The sequence below is a fragment of the Notamacropus eugenii genome, chromosome 1 (assembly GCF_028372415.1).
Source record: "Notamacropus eugenii isolate mMacEug1 chromosome 1, mMacEug1.pri_v2, whole genome shotgun sequence".
Classification (NCBI taxonomy): domain Eukaryota; kingdom Metazoa; phylum Chordata; class Mammalia; order Diprotodontia; family Macropodidae; genus Notamacropus; species Notamacropus eugenii.
This window is the reverse complement of record NC_092872.1, coordinates 481,513,448-481,533,497: the sequence shown is the minus strand read 5'-3', so window position 1 is coordinate 481,533,497 and position 20,050 is coordinate 481,513,448. Positions and strand designations below refer to the sequence as shown.

The window sequence follows — 20,050 nt, the reverse complement described above, 5'->3', positions numbered from 1 at the left end:
ATAAATTCTACACGTTACTTTCAAAACTGTCCTGCTTACCTATACTTCCTTTTAAACTTTCTTCTGTTTTCTTCTGTGCATTAAAAATGATACAATGCTCTTATTTTTATCATCACTATTGCTAACCCTGCTAATTTCCTCATACCCCACTTGCATTAAAAACAAAGGGGAAAAAAGCCAACAACCCTTTTAATCCATTACCATAGTCGAGCATACTGAATCCACAGAGGTGTTCTCCAAAAATGTATGTCTTTGTACCTTATATCTGTTCATCACATCTCTGTCATGAGCTAGGTAACATGCTTCATCATTGCAGAGTCCTTAAGTCTTTCAAAGTTGTTTTTCTTTACAGTGCTTCTGTCCTGGCAGTTGTGTTGACTCACATTTGTAATCCTTGCTTCCAGGAGTCTGAGGCTAGTGGATCACTTGTGCTTGGGCATCCTAAGCTACAGCAGAGCTATGCTGTTTGGGTATTTTTACTAAGTCTGTACCAATATGTGAGTTCTTAGAAGCAAGATGCCACCAGGCTTCCTAAGGAAGGGCTAATTGATCCAAGCTGGAAATGGAGTAGGCCAAAGGGCCCATGATAATCAGTATTGAGATTATGACATATCTTTTATATTTTTCAGCTATCTCTTTTGAACTTGTTGTAGTCTATAGTGCTGGTCTAAGTTGTTTTTTATTTTTTTTGGCTAAATGTTTTCCCTGTTTTCCAGCAGTTCTTATTAAATAGGGCATTCTTCCCAGTAATGTGCTGAAATCAGCTTATTCTAGGTATTACATTAGTAAATTTTCAGTGTGAACATTTACACCTTGGAAATTAGTAAATACTATAAATCAGGACTTGAATTATTGTTTTGTTGATTGTCTAAACTTAACAACGTGATGGAGAAAATACTAGTAATGCAGATTAATAATCAAAGATTATTTTGCACTTTAAAAAGACATTTGTCAAATATTTTTCAAACATTGGAACATTAAGTTTTATTGGAATGAAATGAAATACGCATTTATTAAGTGTCTGCTGTGTGCTCGGAACTGTGCTAAGTGATTTATAAATATTATCTTTTTGATTATCTTTTTTGATTACTTAGCTAATTTGTCTCAGTGGTCACATTTCTGTTTTTTTGACCAGTGTCACACAGTTTTGATGGTTATAACTTTATAATTTACTTTGAGTAATCAAACTATTTTTCTCCATTTCTACTTGTTTTCATTATTTTCCTTGAGATTGTAGACCTTATAGTCCTCCAAATAAATTTTTTGTTGTTGTTTTGTCAATATTTTGACAAGTTCTATAAAATAACTAATTGGTTGTATGGTATAACCCTAAATCTCTAAGTTAATGTTATTTCCATTATATTGTTGTTTCCTAATCATGGGTAAGGGAGTATCCCTTCATTTATTTAATTCACTTATTATTTTTTTTTAAAGTATGTTGCCATTGAATTTGTATGTCTTGACTGTGGCTTAGTAAATTGACAGACATTTTATGCATTTGATAGTTCTTTCTATTGGAATTTCCTTTTTTGTTACATCTTTCTAGATTTTTTTTCAATTTGGCATAGAAATATCAGTAACTTTTGTTTATTTATTTTGTATCTTGTCATGTTGCTTAAATCTTTTCTTTTAATTTCCATATTCTCAATGGTTTTCTGTGAAAAGTATTTTGTTGCCTACAGATACAGATTATTGTCTCTCTTCTTTGCCAGTGTTTATGTATTAAATTATATATGTTTTCATATCACTAGTATTTCTAGAACATTTTCTAATGATAATGGTAAGAAAGGGCAACTTTGTTCCTTGTCCCCTTATCTCTCTTTCTCATATTTATTGGAATGACTTATAATGTTTCCTTATTGCAGACAGTGTATGTGTGTATGTGTACATACATATTTCTTTGTCATATAAGAGGAAAAAACTATCTTCCCATATCTACCAATTTAGTGATATTATCCAAGGAAAGAAAATACTCTCACATGGTCAATTTTTGTTGAATCTGGGCTAGCTATTTATGATCATTATTATTCTTACTAAGTGCCTATAAGCTCCCCTTTATCCATGAATTTTAGAATTTTGCTAGGATAAAAGGCAAGGTCACCAATTTATAGTATGATAAAACTACTTTCTTCTTCTTTTTAAATATCAGGACAATACTTAACAATCTCCTGTCTTGTTACTTTTCCTGTTCTACCAAATCTTTTAGAGGTCATAGTACCTCAAGAATCACATTTTCAAGTCTTAGTACTCCGGGATATAGTTTTCATGCTCTTGGTTAAGATTTTCATTGACTTTTGATTATAAATAAATAACATCAAAAATGCAAAAATGCTTTTAAAATCAGGTATTATGAAAAAGCAGAGCTTTTAAAAAATAATGTATTTAAATTAAGAGAAAGATTTATGATTTAAAAAAAAAAAGATAATACCACACTCCAGTTGGTAAAATCACTACACTGTGCTTACCTTACAATAGAGTGACTCTCAAATGGCAGAAAATGTGCTTATGTTTCACTTATTTTTACTGCTATGCTTGTAGAAACTTTTCAAGCTTTAGAAAGTCAGGTCATTTTTTTCTGTTAGTTTGAAAAACTGTCTTGTTCCTTTTAAGTTTATATCTGGAGCAATTCTTATTTTTATACTTCTCTCTTCTCAAACTTACTTTTTTTTTTTTTTACATAAACCTTCAACTAGCACTAACTGTGCTATTTATCTTGGTATCATTGGACAAGATGATTGAACTGTGCAGTTGTTGCTAAGCTTTGGAGATGGCTTTGTGTTTTGTTTTTCTGGGATATGTAGTTGCCTGACAACTGATAGGATCATAACAGACCCCCAAAATTGTGAAGTTCAGTCCTCAGACTGGACTGATGACCTAAGGAATTTTGATAAATTAAAATATAAGTTAATTTCTCTTAGATTATATTTCATATATGCATAAATAACTGTTAAAAGTATATTCTTATTATTTGAAATACAATTTTTTTTTACAGTTTTTGTTGTTAGCTTTTATTTTTGTATCCCCTTCATTTGCCAGTCCTTTCTTTTTTGCCACCCAGAGAGCCATCCCATATAACAAGGAATCAGGAAGGAAAGAGAAAAGAATGAAAAAAAAACACTTTAGCACATTAGTGCTAAATCCACAGTTTATGCAGTTGGGCTGGAAATTTTGGAGCATAACTTCTTCTTCCTCTAATGCCCTTAATCCTTTTTACTGTATTTTCTTTTGCTCATTTTGAATTCTTAAATTTTTTTTTTTTACCACAAAGTTATTTTCATGAAAGACAGGATTTTTCATTTCTGTGTTTCTTCTCCCTCCAGCATTTCCATGATGGTCGAAAAGCTCAACAGCACATTGAAACTTGCTGGAAACAACTTGAATCAGTAAGTGAAATCTCTTAAAGAAATATGTTTATAGACTCTTTCAAAGGTACTTTAATGGAATTGTTTCTAAAATAGTTCTAGGATAAGGTGTTCCTAAAAGAGTATAATCAATATTACATTTTCTTAACAAGTATACTCACCTTCATCTTACTCTTTTCCTACCTTATTGGGATTAGGCAACTTTTAGATGTTTGTTCTTGGCTGTTATTGAAACACATGTATGTACATTTTAAGTGAAAGTTTATAACACTTATTACAGCAAATTATCTTAGCACAGATGCTTTTTATTGTGTTTAATTTTAAGTAACATCTTTTGTTTTTTTGCATCTAATGGTTTCACAGTTAACTGTGCACTTTTCTTTATGACTGTTAGAGCAAACGACGATTTGAGAGAGATTGCAAAGAAGCTGACAGAGCACAACAGTATTTTGAAAAAATGGATGCTGACATTAATGTTACAAAAGCAGATGTTGAAAAGGTATACTTTGTCATGTTTTTTCTTTCGCTTCCCTATTTATTCTTCTCACCATTTGTCATTTTCTTGAATCAGTTCTGCCTGAGGTTCCACTTTCACACTCATAGAAAGGATGTTATTTGTGATGTTTCTCCTTTGTTGTTATTACTTTGAGGTCCTGGATTTGATATTCATTAGTTCTCACCATTGTGAATTTGGGAAGTATATTCATTGTTTATGTTATCACTAAGAAAAAAGACAAATATTTTGGTACTTTATGTGAAGTATATGAGGATACTGGCTTTAATAGCCTCCTAAAGAAAAAATATCCTTCCTATTAGAGTTGTTTGCCAAATAGAACAAGAATCCCCAGGCACTAGACATTTCTAAATGCCTCTGAACTTTAGTTCACATATGAAAATTTTGCTGACATAAACAGAACTCCTAGAAATGCTCTTTTTGCTATTCCATTTATTCAGATAATAATATCACTCTTTTTTTTAATGGCTAGGTCATATGGCTCTTTGGCCAGTTATGAGGGTGTATGAAGGGCACTGAGGCAAAAAAAATAGTTGCTTCTTTTAAGGAGTTTACAGTCTGTTAGGGGAGAGAATAGACAAATGTATACATACAAACTATATACAGAATAAATAGGAAACAATTAAAAGTGGGAAGGCACTAGAATTTAGAGGGGTTAGAAAAAGCTTCTAATAAAAAATGAGATTTTAATTGAGCCTTAAAGGAAGGTGGGGAAGTCAGTAGGTGGAGGTGAGGAGGGAAAGCATTTCAGGCATAGAGGAAAACCAGGGAATATCTGAATCTGAGAAAGAGAGAGTCTTATTTGTAGAACAACCAAGAGGCCAGTATCGCTGGATCTGAGAGAACCATGGGAGGGAACAAGATATAAGAAGATTGAAAAGGTAGGAGAGGGTTAGATGAGGAAAGACTTTGTATGTCAAACAACAAATCATAGGAAAACTCAGTAATTTCAACAGTCAGCTTCATTAAATAATGAGATTAATAAGACAACACATCAAAATTTGTTGGATGCAGCCAATGCAATAGGTAGGTGCTTATTGGTAAAAGAGAAAAAAGATCAATGAATTGGGCATGCAACTAAAATACCCTAAAAAGCCAAAAAATTAATTAATTGATTAATCTCAATTAAACACCAAAATAGAAATCCTAAAAATCAGAAGAAAGATTAACAAAATTGAAAACAATAGAGTCAATAAATAAAACTTTGAAACAATTTTTTTTTTGTAGGGGGACAATAAAATAGATAAGCCATTGGCTAATTTGATTTAGAAAAGAAAGAAGAAAACTAATTTACTAGTATCAAAAATGGAAAGGGTGGATTCAGAACCAGTGTGGAAGAAATAAAAGAAATACTTAGGAATTATTTCACCCAAAATATGCCAGTAAAACTGGTGCTGTAAGAGAAATGGATAAATATTTTTAAAAATATAGATTGTGCAGATGAATAGAGCATTAAATAAAATACTTAAATAATTCTATTTTATTTTTTCCCTTGTGCCTGATTTTTAATTTACTTAGATTTAGTTTTCAACATTCATTTTGATAGGATTTTGAGGTATAAATTTTCTCCCCATCTCTCGCCCCCTCCACCCTGAAATGGCATGCATTCTGATAACCTCTTCCTCGAGTCTGCCCTCCTTCTATCACACACCCCGCCCTTTACTTTCTTGTAGGGCAAGATAGGTCTCTATACCTCATTGTATATATATATATATATATATATATATATATATATATATATATATATATATATATATATATATATATATACACACACATATATATGCTTATAAATATATATATACACACACACATATATATGTATATATATATTTCCTAGTTGCATGTAAAAATTTCAAATTCTCTCCCTTCCCTCCCCACCCACTCCCATTGAGAGAGCAAGAAATTCAATATAGGTCACACATGTGTTGCTATGAAATACACTTTCATAATGGTCATGTTATGAAAGACTAACTATATTTCACTCCATCCTATTTCACACCCCCAATTATTCTATTTTATCCTTTGGCCTGTCACTTTTCTAAAGTGTTTTCTTCTGACTACCTCCTCACCCAATCTGTCCTCCCTTCAACCATCCTCCCCAACTTATTCCTTTTCCCCCTACTTTCCTGTAGGGTAAGATAGTCAATTGAATGTGTATGATCTTCCCTCCTTTTTTATTAATTTATTTGTTTTCAGTTTTCTACAATAACTTCCATAAATCTTAGATTTTCTCCCCTTCCCTCTCTGAGATGGCATGCAATCTTATATGGGTTCTACACATACATTCTTGCTAAACACATTTTCACCTTAGTGATGTTGCATGGAAGAATTAAAATGAATGGGAGAAACTATGAGAAAAACCAAAACAAAACAAAACACAAGGGAAAATATTCTGCTTCATTCTTCAATCCAATTCCATAGTTCTTTCTCTGGATGTGGATAGCTTTTTGCTCAAGAGTCCATTGGGAATTTTGTAGGTCCTTCCATTGCTGTGAAGGGCTAAGCCTACCAGAAAAATTCCTCTTACACTGTGGTTGTTGCTGTGTACAAAGTTCTCCTGGTGCTGCTTCTTTCACTCAGCATCAGTTCAGATAAGTCCTCCAGGTCTTTCTGAAGTCATCCTGTTCATCATTTCTTATAGCACAATAGTGTTCCATTACATTCATATACCACAACTTGTTCAGCCATTCCCCAATTGATGGGCATCCCCTTGATTTCCAGTTTTTGGCCACCACAAAAAGAACTGCTATAAATAAATATTTTTGTACATGTTGGACCCTTTCCCATTTTTATAATCTCTTGGGGATACAGTCCTAGAAGCAATATTGCTGGGTCAAAGGGTATGCCTATTTTTGTAGCCCTTTGGGCATAGTTCCAATTTACTCTCCAGAATGGCTAGATCAGTTCACAGTTCCACCAACAATGAATTAGTGTACCAACTCTCCCACATCTTCTCCAACATTTATCATCATCCTGTTTTGTCATGTTAGCCAATCTGATAGATGTGAGGTGGTACCTCAGAGCTGTTTTGATTTGCATCTCTCTAATCAACAGTGATTTAGAGCATTTTTTCACATGACTATAGATAGCTTTAATTTCTTCTTCTGAAAACTGCCTGTTCATATCCTTTGACCATATATCAATTGGGGAAAGACTCTCTGCCATCTTGGCTCCCAGCAGTTCAAGTAGGTGACTTACAGACACTTAATCTGGAGGCTGATAGTCTCAGCAGCGATTGTTGCTGTTACCTGGGGTGCTGCACTTCTCTCTTGCTCAGTTCCATTGGACTTCTGTCCTGGGCTGATATGTTTGAGAATCCGCAGTGTTGCTGCTGCTTCAGACTGACTGGGGCTTCCTGCTTGGCTTTGCTATGGCGGGATCTGCACTGATACAGCCTGTTTACTGTGCACTCCTCCAGCCCCATGCACCAGAGCCTTCCCATTGACCTTCCCTGTTATCCTGGGTTGGAAATCTGACACACTCTGTCTCCCACTGCATTCTGCCACTTTAAAATTTGTTCAGATTCTCTTTTTAGAGGTATCTGAAGGAGTTTGTCTTAGAGCTTATGTGAGTACTTGTTCTCATTCTGCCATCTTGGCTCCGCCCCCCAACAAAATTCATATTATTCCCTCCTTAAGTCACATTTAATGTGAGTAATGTTCATTCGTTCCTTCTCCCCTCCCCCTCTTCCCCTCCATTGTGAAAACTTTTTCTTTCCTCCTTTATGTGAGATCATTTACCCCATTCTATCTTTTCCTTTCTTCTCCCAATATATTCCTCTCACACCCCTTAATTTTACTTTTTAAATATCATCCCTTCATATTTAACTGACTCTGTGCCATCTATCTATCTATCTATCTGTCTGTCTGTCTATCTATCTATCTATCTATCTATCTATCTATCTATCTATCTATCTCTCTCTCTCTCTCCTCCAACTAGCCTAATACTGAGAAATGTCTCACTTACAAATACCATCTTTCCATGTAGGGATGTAAACAGTTCAGCTTTAATAAGTCTCTTGTAATTTTTCTTTCCTGTTTACTTTTTTATGCTTCTCTTGATTCTTGTATTTGAAAGTCAAATTTTCTATTCAGCTCTGGTCTTTTCATCAAGAATGCTTGAAAGTCCTCTATTTCTTTGAATGTCCTTTTTCCCCCCCTGAAGTATTATACTCTGTTTTGTTGGGTAGGTGATTCTTGGTTTTAATCCTAGGACTTCCAGAATATCATATTACAAGTCCTTCAGCCCCTTAATGTAGAAGCTGCTAGATCTTGTGTAATCCTGATTGTATTTCCACAATAAAAGAATTGTTTCTTTTTGGCTGCTTGCAATATTTTCTCCTTGACTTGGGAACTCTGGAATTTGGCTACAATATTTCTAGGAGATTTCCTTTTGGGTTCTCTTTCCAGAGGTGATTGGTAAATTCTTTCAATTTCTATTTTACCCTCTGGTTCTAGAATTTCAGGGAAGTTTTCCTTGATAATTTCTTGAAAGATGGTATCTAGGCTTTTTTTTTATCATGACTTTCAGGTAGTCCAATAATTTTAAAATTATCTCTCCTGGATCTATTTTCCACATCAGTGGTTTTTCCAGTGGATATTTCATATTGTCTTCTATTTTTTTTCATTCTTTTGGTTCTGTTTTATAGTTTCTTGATTTTTTATAAAGTTATTAGCTTCCATCAGCTCCATTTTAATTTTTAAGGAATTATTTTCTTCAGTGAACTTTTGGACCTCCTTTTCCATTTGGCCAATTCTACTTTTTAAGGCATTCTTCTTAATGGCTTTTTGGACCTCTTTTGCCATTTGGGTTAGTCTATTTTTTAAGGTTTTATTTTCTTCAGTATTTTTGTAGGATCTTGTTTAGCAAGCTGTTGAATCATTTTTCATGATTTTCTTGCATCACTCTCATTTCTCTTCCCAATTTTTCCTCCACTTCTCTAACTTGGTTTTCAAAATCCTTTTTGAGCTCTTCCATGGCCTGTAACCAATTCATATTTTTCTTGGAGGCTTTTGATGTAGGAGCTTTGACTTTGTTGTCTTCTTCTGATTGTGTGTTTTGATCCTCTGTGTCACCAAAATAAGCTTCTGTAGTCTGAGGTTGTTTTTTTATGCTATTTACTCATGTTCCCAGTGAAATATTTTACTTTCCAACTCTGGAAAGATAGGATTTTGCTTCCAGTGGTGGTGAGGGTGCGGGTGGGGATGGGTGTCCCAGGCTTCAGGGATTTTGCATCAGTTGCTCAATCCCTCACTGTCTGTGGGCACAGAGCTCCAGAAGCAGCCTCTGGTGCAGCTGCTGCTACTTCCACCACAGGACTGTGCCACACCCCTCCCCCACCCAGGTCCCACAGAGTTTTCCTACCAATCTTCTATGCTATCTTTGGCATTTGTGGGTTGAGAAGTCTGGAAACTGCCACAGCTGCCAGTGATTCAGTTTCTTGAGGACTTCTCCATCACCATGTGTGCCAGAGCATCCCATACCAGACTGTACTCTGCTCCTAGCCTGGTAGGATATATCCTTCCTGTCGAGCTTCCAAGTTGTCCCGTGCTGGAGATTTGTTTCACTCTGTCATTTTGTGGGTTCTGTAGCTCTCGAATTTGTTTAGAGTCATCTTTTACAGGTATTTGGAGGGATTTGGGGGAGAGCACAAGCATGTCCCTGCTTTTACTCTGCCATCTTGACTCTGCCCCCCTCATAATTCTATTTTAAAAGAAGAAATTGATTTCTGGTTCTGGGAACCAAGACTGCAGAGTGATTGGTAATTGCTATCTCCCTCCCCTTGTTGACCTTGATGAGCCCAGAGAATATCTCTCCAGGAAAAACCCTGGAACAGTGGGAGCAGCAGAAGGGGTAAATAGTCTCTTAGGATGTAAGGCTAAGAAGATAACTAAGGAGGGTCCCTCTTGCTGTGGCTGAAGGAGATCAGTGAAGGATCAGAGTTGTCCCATAAGCCCCCACCTCAGCAAACTGGGAGAAGATGCTGAGGCCTAGGGGAGTGAAGCCAGCAACTGCCAACACCAGGACACCAGGCATGCCTCAGCACCCCAGGGGAATCAAGAAGACACTAGTGCAGATGGAATCACCAACTGCTGAACTTGCCTATACTCTAGCTCAGCAGAGGAGACCTCGTATGGTCAGACCACCCCTCCCCCACACTTAATGAGCTAGCTCCAGGATAACTGCAGGAAAACCCCACAACACCTCACCTGGCTTCTACTTTCCAACACCAGCCAGCTCAGCACCAGGTAAGCTGCAGCATTTTAGCTCCTAGCTGAAAGAACCAGAAGCCACAATACACAAAGCCTCAAGTTTTAGGCCCAAGAACTGTGGGACAGAACCCCCTGTGTCCCACATGCAGAGATCTACTTTAAAAGCCAGGAGAGGGGTGATTATCATGAGTAAGAAGCAAAGCAGTAAAGACCACAGAATCGTTCTATGGGCACAAGGACCAAAACACAAATACCAAAGACATCAGCATTGAGAGTGTACTACGTTCTGAAACTTCAGAAGGGTATATGAACTAGTCTGAAGTACAAAGAGCCTTCTTGGAAGAGCTCAGGGAGGATTTTAAAACCCAAATTAGAGAAATAGAAGAAAAACTGACCAATGACTTTAAAAATATGAGAAAAGAAATCACAGAAGAATTTAAAAGGACAATTGGACAAATGGAAAAAGAAGTACAGAACCTAACTGGAGAAAATAACTCCTTAAAAGGAACAATTGGACAGATGGAAAAGGAGATGCAAAAGTTAACTGAAAGAAAACAAGTTGATAAAAAATAGAATCAGGCAAGTAGAAGCTAATGAATCTATGAGACATCAAGAATCAGTCAAACAGAATCTAAAGAATGAAAAGATAGGAGAAAATGTAAAATATCTAATTAGAAAAACACTTGACCTGGAAAATAGATCCAGGAGAGAAAATCTAAGGATTATTGGTCTACCAGAAAGCCATGATGAAAAAAAGAGCCTGGGCAATATCTTCCAAGAAATCATCAAGGAAAATTGCCCAGAAGTCCTAGATCCAGAGGGCAAAATAATCATTGAAAGAATCCACCATTCACCTCCTGAAAGGGACCCCAAACTAAAAACACCAAGGAATATCGTTGCCAAATTCCAGAACTATCAAGTGAAGGAGAAAATACTGCAGGTAGTCAGAAACAATCAATTCAAATATCAAGGAGCTACAGTCAGGATCACACAATACCTTGCAGCTTCTATATTAAAGGATTGAAGGAATTGGAATATGATATTCCATAAGGCAAAGGATCTAGGACTACAACCAATGACTAATTACCCAGCAAAGTTGAGCGTAATATTTCAGGCAAGGAGATAGACATTCAATGAAATAAAGGATTTCCAGACTTTCTTGATGAAAAAACCAGAACTCAATAGAAAATTTGATCTTCAAACACAGGTCTCAAGAGAGGCATATAATGGTAAACGGGGGGAAAAAACTTGTTACTCAATATGGGCAAACTGTTTATATCCCTATAAGGGAAGATGATACTTATTAATCTTGAGAATTGTATATTTAATATGAAATATAAAAGGGATATACATAGACAAGAAGGAGTGGGTATAAATTTAAAAAAAGAAATTGAACAAGCTATAAATGAACTCCCACAGGAAAAAAAGCCCCAACTCCCAATACCAAATGGATTCACATGTGCATTTTAGTAAACATTTAAAGAATAATTAATTTTAGTACTACATAAGCTTTGAAAAAATAAGCTAAGAAGGGATCTTGCCAAATTCCTTCTATGAGACAAATGTTAACCTTATAACTAAACTAAAGAGGATCAAAACAGAGAAAAAAAACTGTTGACCAACCTCTCTGATGAGTATTGATGGAAAAAATTTTAAATAATATATTAGCAAGGAGATTAAAATAATATGTCACAATGCTCATATACCCTAACTAGGCTGGAATTATGACAGGTCTTCTGGACTGGTTCAGCATTAGAAAAATCATAAGTATAATTGACCATGTTAGTAACAAAAATCCAACACACGTTTTCTTCCCACAGGTGTAGAAAATTTTCTGACAAAATACAACACTCATGCCTATTTTTAAAAAAATCCTGAAAAGTATATGAATAAAATGAACTTCTCTTAAAATTATAAGTTGTATCTAACTAAAAAGAAGAGCATTGAACATTTTTTATAATGTGGATAAACTAGAAGCCTTTCTAATAAGATCATGAGTGAAGGAAACATATCTATTATCATTACTATTCAGTAATTTACTTGAAACTCTAGCAATAGCAATGACAAGAAAAAAGATACTAAAGGAGTAAGCATAGACAAAAAAGAAACATAAGTACACTTTTTGCTGATGATAAAATGGTTTACTTAGAGAACCCTGGAGAGTAAACTAAAAAATTAATCAAAATTAATAATAGCCTTTTCATATTTGCAGGATATAAAATTTACCTATACATATCACTTACATTTCTGTATATTATCAACAAAACCCAGCAGGAAAAGATAGCGATATTTAGAGATATTTAAAATATCTACAGATAGTATAAAATGCTTGGGAGTTTATCTGCCAAAGCACAAGCAGGATCTCTATGAAAACAATTACAAAGGACTCTTCACACAAAGAAAGATAGATCTAAACAATTGGAAGAAATAGTAATTGCTCATGGGTAGGGTGAGTCAATATAATGACAGTACTACCTAAATTTATTTACTTATTCAATATTGTGCAATCAGACCATCTAAGAATTACTGCATAGAGCTGAAAAAAATAATAGAGTTTATCTAGAGGAACAAAAGACCAGGAATATCTAGGGAATTGATGAAAAAATTGAAGAAAGGGGAACTAGCAGTAGTAGAACTCAAAATATACTACAAAATGCTAATCATCAAAACAGTCTGGTACTAGATATGAAATAGCTTGGCTTATCAATGGAATAGATTAGATACACTATATTTAGAAGCAAATGAACTTAGTAACCTAGTGTTTGATAAACCCAAAGATCCTAGCTATTGGAGCAGAAAGTATAGTTTTCACACTCTATATCCCAAGATAAGCTCCAAATGAGTACACAATTCATACATAAAGTGTGACATTAGAAAAAGTATTGATGTATGGAAAAAATAACCTGTCATATCTATGGATAAGGGAAAATTTCACGAATAAACAAGTGAAAGATTCACAGGAGGATATATTGAATACTTTTCATAAAATTAAAAAGGTTTTTCAATACAACACCAACTAATGTAGCTAAAGTTTGAAGAAAAAGCAGGAAATTTGGGGGAGAGGAGGGGAGTCTTTGCATCATTTCTCTATTATAGATGTAATATTTAGCACAGTGCCTTGCATAAAGTTTGCTCCTAATAACTTTTTATTGCATTATGTTGTATATATGGGCAATTGATTCAGATTTACAAGAATAAAAGTCATTTCCCAGTTGATAAAGAGGTCATTTTCTGAGAAAGATGTCTTAGCTATGATAGCCATATGAAACAATGTTCTAAATAACTAATGATTAGAAAAATTACAATTAAAACAAATCTGACTTACTACTTCACACACATCATATTAACTGAGATCATCAAAGAAGGGAAAATGGCAAATGCCAGAAGCGATGTTGGAAAATAGTTACACTAATGCAGTATTGGGTGGAGCTGCAAAGTAGTGCAACCATTCTGGAAAGTAATTTGGAACTGTACCCAAAAAGCTATTAAACTGTGCTTACTTTTTGACCCAGCAATACCACAGATATGCCTGCACCCTAAAAAAATCAAAGAAAGAACATGACCCATGTGTACAAACAAAGTATAGTAGTTTTTTTTGTAGGAGCAGCAAATTGGAAACTGAGCAGATTCCCAATTGAGCAATGGCTAAAAAAGTTATATCATATGAATGTAATATGTGCTTTTGTGCTCTAAGAAGGAGATGGTTTCAGAAAAATCTGTAAAGATTTGGTGAACTGATGCAAAGTAAAATGAACAGAACCAGGAAGACACTTTATACAATAAGAGCAATAGTGGAATAGTGATCAGCTGTGAAAGACTTAACAGCTCTGATCATCATGGTGACCCATTATAATTCGAAAGGACTTATGATGAAAAAATCTATCCAGTTCCACATAGAGAGCTGATGGACTAAGAGTGCAGATTGAAGCATATTTTCTTCTCTTTTTTCTGTTTTTTTTTTTTTTGTTTTGCTTTGAATGACTATACATATTTGCAACAGGTTTTGTTTTTCATGCATTCTCAATAAGTGGGGAAGGGGGAAGAGAATAGAGGAAATTTGGAAATGAAAATAAAATAATTGAATTATTCAAAACAACTGCAAAATGGTTGTACTACACCAACAGTGTGCTAGTATGCCTGTCTTTGCACAATCCTTCCAATGCTGAATATTTCTGTCTTTTTTCATAATTTCCAAATAATAACAAAATTCATTCAGAGAAATAAATGATCTAAAATAATTTGGAATGAAAGAGGCAATAACACTTCCAGGTCTTAAACTATACGATGAAGTGACATTTATAAAAAACCTTGTGGTGCTGGTTAAAAAACAGAGAAGTAGAACAATGAAACAGAGTATACAAAGAATAATTAGAGATAACTAAACTCAATAACCCTGTGTTTGTGAAACCTGAAAAGAAAAATTGCTTTGAAAAAAAGTCTGAAGAAAACATTCTGGAACAAATTAGGCTTGGACAAGCATTTTACACCATATTCTGTAGTAAATTCAAAATAGATTTATTACCTGAATATTAAATATCATACACTATTAAACAAATTAAATGAAACAAATCATGTATCATTCACAATTACGGGTGGGAGATGTATTATTAACACAAGCAAGGATAAAGGCAATTACAAAAGATGAAATAGGGGATTTTGATTTCGTGAAATTGAAAAACATCTGCATAAATTAAATTAATGCCTCTATCATAGAAGGGAAACTGTTACATAGGGGGAAAATCTTTGTACAGAATTTCTCTTGCACATAAGTTAACATAAAATTATTATGGTTATTGCTAAAAAATTGTTTATTCATGGAGTGCATAATCAAAATAGTTTAGAAACTACTGTATTGGATAACCATAAGCAGAGACTATTTCTTACTCTAATTGTTGGCCTCTGGTTGTATACTTGGTTTGCTTCTTACTTGGGTTAGGAAGAAAAAGGTTATGAAAATGAATGGAATGTGAAATAATATTGCCGGACAGAGAGAACAGTGTTTTCTAAATGCATGTGTTAAACCATGTCAAACAGTGAATAATACCCTTTGTCTTGTTCTCACCCTTGCCTTGTGACTCCTGCTGTTACATAATTTCTAAGTGCAAAATGGGATATTGTTTAGCATCAATTATAGTTGGTGGACACAAATAGCAGAGAAATTGTAAATAACAAATTATTTTTTGAAACTATAGTATCAGTTTCTGAGTTTTAGTCTCTTAAACAGTTTGTCTGCCAAAAAACAAGTAGACTTTTTTGAAAATCACTACTGCACTTTGAGAAAGGAACTCCCTCTGGATTGTGACAGGTGCTCTTATTTTTAGAACTTGATAGTAATGAGGCTTCATTGTAAAACCTTTAATTTGAGGAAATGTCTTTATATCACTTTTTTTTTATACCAAACAGTAAATTTATCTATTATATTCTGGTTATAGACTGTCAATCTATTATAAAAATTTTAAAAATACTTTTTTTTCAACTATATTTCTTGTGGAGATAAGATCTTTTAAAATATTAGGCTTTTAAACAATTTGTTAATATAAATGATATCTCTGTAGAAATTCTCTAGAATATACTTTGCAGGAGTGTTTAGATTTCTGAGGAAGAAATGGGATAGAAAATCAGTTTTTAAATTATAAAATATATACTAATTTATTTAGGTGAGAATTGATCAGAGTTAAGCTGAAACTGATAAAACAAATTGATTAGCATAATTAATCTGCCTAATAATCCAAGAAAACAAATGAATCTCAAGTACTTAGGATGTTCTGTTCAGTACAGTGAGCATGCTTAATGTTTGCCAGGCAGTAGCTTGGATTTAGTACTGCTTTAACAAAAGCCTCTAGAGCGTGTCAAATTTTTTGACCATTTGGGGAAGCAGTCTGTAGTGCACGAGTATTTTAGTTATTCTACATATAAGGAGTTATGCCAGATCATTTGTTTGATCCTATTAAGTTGAGATTTTTATTCTATAATTTGGCATCTTAACAATCCTCCCCCCCTCCTTCTGTTCTGTATCTAGCTAGTTATGTTAAGAAAGTATTTATTTTAGGGTGTGTGTGTGTTTTTTAAACTATGCATTTTTTTTAAAGGGGAAATGGTTAGTTTACATGCTGGAAATCATCTCCACAACTATATTTTAATATTTTCATCTCTCCTAATATTTTATTAGAGGTAGAAAAATCAAATAGTGTTGTCAGAAAAATTTCATTGTAGCTCTACCAGGAATCAGCAACCTAAGTAAAATTTAGATTCTCTAATTGTGCTGTTTTAAAAAAAAACGACACAATTTGATTTGAGTCAACTACTAAACACTCCAGGAAAGACATTTCTTTGCTCTGTTTTTTTTTATGTACATCCTGTAAGCAGTCTAATCTCAGTGGGCTTTTTTTTTTTTAACCCTCTGTATGTCTGTGCAGAACATCCTGCTGTTGGTTTCTGATCTTTGATCTTGTGTAGAAATGAGCAAATTTTCTTCTTTTGTCCCTTACAATAAGAAATGAGCTGTAATAAAGGGTTTGTAAAATTGGATAATGTTCCACTGTGAAACAAGCAGGAACAATAGATGTAGGGAATCAAATTAGTTTATGTAACTTCAAGATAATGAAGATATGGCAATTGGCAACAGGGACTCAAATTAGGGGACAGCTTTCTATTTTTTTCTTTTAATGACAGACAAAAAAGTTTGTTAAAACAGCAGCTTTTTAAAATAAATTTTTAAAATCTCTATAGACAGAAAATTTTAAGATGACTAATTTTGAATGTTGCTAGATTAGCACATATTGAAATGTGGTAGGTTAAAACATTTTATCAGGGATAACATTCAATTTGTGAGCTTTGATTATTGTAGTCTAAGTTCAAGACTGTAAGATGGAAAGTCTACCATTCTAGCCTAAGTAAATTTCAACAAGAAAAAATGGTAATAATGCTAATACAGCTCAGAGAATTTGTTTTACACTATTGTAGTTTAGAAATAATATTGACAATAGCACACAATTTACTAGTAAGAAAATAGTTATTCAAATTTCAGTGACTTAAAAAAAATGAACTATTTTTACTTATGTGAATTGTTTTTCCTGCCTCCAACTTGTTCACTGAATAATTAATAATAATATTTTATCAGTATGATTTAGTTCCTTTCAGAGAAAATTTGGATTTGAATGATTTGGATTTCAATATTTCTGAATATCATTCAAGGAGAAACTTATTCATAGATCTAGCTGAGGAAATATTGTTGCTTTTGAACTGTTTCTCTACTAACCTCAATTTCCTGTTGACCTTTACATTTAGTGTATTTTCCCTAATTTTACATTTAGTGCATTTTATCTAAAGAGTTGGATGGATAAACACTGCTTTGAAATTATGCTGTTACAATGGATGAGAATCCCTTAGGAAATACTTCATTCTATTATTGCCATTTTTAGGTCATCTCTTTTTGAAAGCCTGATGTGTGAAAGTGTCGTCATAGACAACGAACCTTTAAGGATGAAAGGGACAAAGCATTCATTCCTTCTAGTGTGTCCCCTATTTGGCATTTTAAGTGCTTTTAATGTCTTTTCTACTCATAGATTATAATGATAGATCTGGCATATAGCATAAAATTCATCTAATGTCACAATCCCTTTTTTTATTATTTATGTATTAACCCAATTCAAGTGTTTATTAAGTGCCTGCTATGTAAAAGGCACTGGACTAGGTGCTAGAGAGACAAAGGCAAAACTAAAAACAGTAAAGAAAATAGCCCTTGTCTTCATTAAGTTTTATTTTAGACTCAGAGAGGGAAAGTAGTGACCAGAGTTATGCAGTTGGTTGTTAGTAAAGCTAGGATAGAGTTTAGTCAGCATATTAAGCAAGAATTTATTGAATCCCTATTATGTGCCAGGCTCTGGTCATATAAAGTCAGAGCAGTCCCAGGGAAGATAAATAACATGTTTACAAATGTGTACAAAATATACAAAACATACAAAGTGATTTCGGGAAGAAGGCACTAGTGACTACAGTGACGGTGAAAAGCTTGACAGATATACTGTGGTAGACTTACAGGGAGAGGTCAAGATGTTGGAATATCGGGAAGAAGTCCATCCAAGCTCTCCCCAAAAAAATCTTGATTGAGAATTCCAAGAAAAAAGTCACACTGAGTCATATTTCTAGCCCTGATCTGCATAGAAGACAGTGTCTGTGGACACTGATGATGAAGTCTAGTAAGGAGATAGGCCTGATAGTATGAAGTGTTCCAGGACAGGGACTAAAAGGTGACTGAGGAAGTGCACTTGGCTAAGTAGAGGTCTCACACCACCACAGGAGCTGAATGTTGTACAGATGTATTGTTCACTACTTAGTGATCTAGGGTGATCTGAGTATTGGGCCTGGGATTGGCATTCCAGGGGAAGGAGCAGTTATGGGCTAGATATAGGTTGTCCACTGAACAAAGTGAGAAGCATACTGCATTTGTGTGACTATGACCCTAGAAACAAAGAATAGTAGAAGAATCTTAGTTTCAGCCTCCAGCACAGTTTGGAACCTGCAGAAGATTAACCAGGGCAAGAAACCCAGACCAAAGACGAGCCTACAGTTCTGTCACTCCAAACTCATTAAACTTTCCAGGTTGGATCAAAAAGAGGTTTAAAAGAATAGACAAAGGATAGCCTGTGACTGGGCTTTGAAAGAGGAAGAGGAAAGAGGAGAGGCAAGCAGAAGCAGATTGCACAAAAACCAGAGCACTGGAGCCAGACACATTCCTTCTGTTTCACCAGTTTCTTCTTTATAAAGTAGAGGCAGAGATCCAACAATGAAGTAAAAGGAAACTCAGTTTCCTGAGAGGTGATAGGCTCAGAGTGCAGAATGAAGTAGATATTTTGTTTTTCTTTTTTTCCCCAATGTTAGGAGCACAGTGAAAGGAAGTAAAAATAACTTTTATTAATTGACAAAGTAAAATGATAAAAATTACATAAAAAATATAATGTGGCACTTAAGCTAAGCCTTGAAAGTAAGGAGGAAGGGCATTCTAGGCATAGGAGCCAACCAGTCTGAAAGTATGAAGGGAAAGGAGAATAAACACATAGATAGTGTCTATACCAGGCACTGTGCCAAGTGATTTACAAATATCCATTTGATCCTTACAATAACACTACAAGATAGGTGCTGCTATAATCCTCATTACAAGATACAAAGGCAAGAGACAGAATATTGTATATGAAGAACAATAAGAAACACAATTTAGCTAAACTAAGGGTTCTCAACCTGGGGTCTACAGACCTTCTCAAGGATCTCTGGATAGATTTCAGGGGATCAGTGAATTTGGATGGTGAAAAATTACATCTTTATTTCTGCTAACCTATAAATAAAATTTATAATTTCATTCATTCATTTAAAAACATTATCTTAGGCTTCACTAGACTGCCTGAGGGTTCTGTGATTCCCCTCTCCCCCAAAAAGTTAAGAACTCCACACAGTGGAGTTATTTGCAGTAAGTCTGTAAAGGTATATTCAGGTCTACCTTTGAAGAACTTTAAATACTCAAAGAGTTTATATTTTATCCTAAAAATAATAGGGAGCCACTAGAGTTTATTAAATAGCAAGACAACACCCAACCTGTACTTTAAGGAAATCATTTGGACAAATAATTAGGATGATGGTCTGGAGAGGGTAGAGACTTGAGGCAGGTAGGCCAATTAGATTTTCTCAGAAGTTAATGAGGGCTTGAACTAGATTGGTAGTTCTGTGAATGGAGAGAAGGGGTCATGTCAGAGAGATAGTGTGAAGGTAGAGGTGATAAGATTTGGAAACTGATGGGCTGTGTGGGGTGAGGGAGGGTGAGGATTTGACAATGACTCCAGAGTTGTAGAATCTGGGTGAGTAGAAGGTTGGTGTCCACAGAAATAGGAAAGTTTAGAAAAGATGTTTCTTCTTTTTCTTTTCGCAGGGGGTGGGGGGGGGGAGGTAAAGATATTAAATTCTATCCT

General features: G+C 34.5%; 1 protein-coding gene across 15 annotated transcripts in view; it reads left to right on the top strand.

The window, feature by feature from the left end:
* The window catches only part of FNBP1 (formin binding protein 1), a 181,128-nt gene that overhangs the window by 120,514 nt on the left and 40,564 nt on the right, over positions 1-20,050 (top strand). For all 15 annotated transcript variants that reach the window (XM_072632695.1, XM_072632692.1, XM_072632691.1 and 12 more), the window contains exons 5-6: positions 3,321-3,383; positions 3,757-3,861. In XM_072632695.1, the coding sequence (XP_072488796.1) occupies positions 3,321-3,383; positions 3,757-3,861 (168 nt within the window). The remainder of the gene's footprint in view (positions 1-3,320; positions 3,384-3,756; positions 3,862-20,050) is intronic.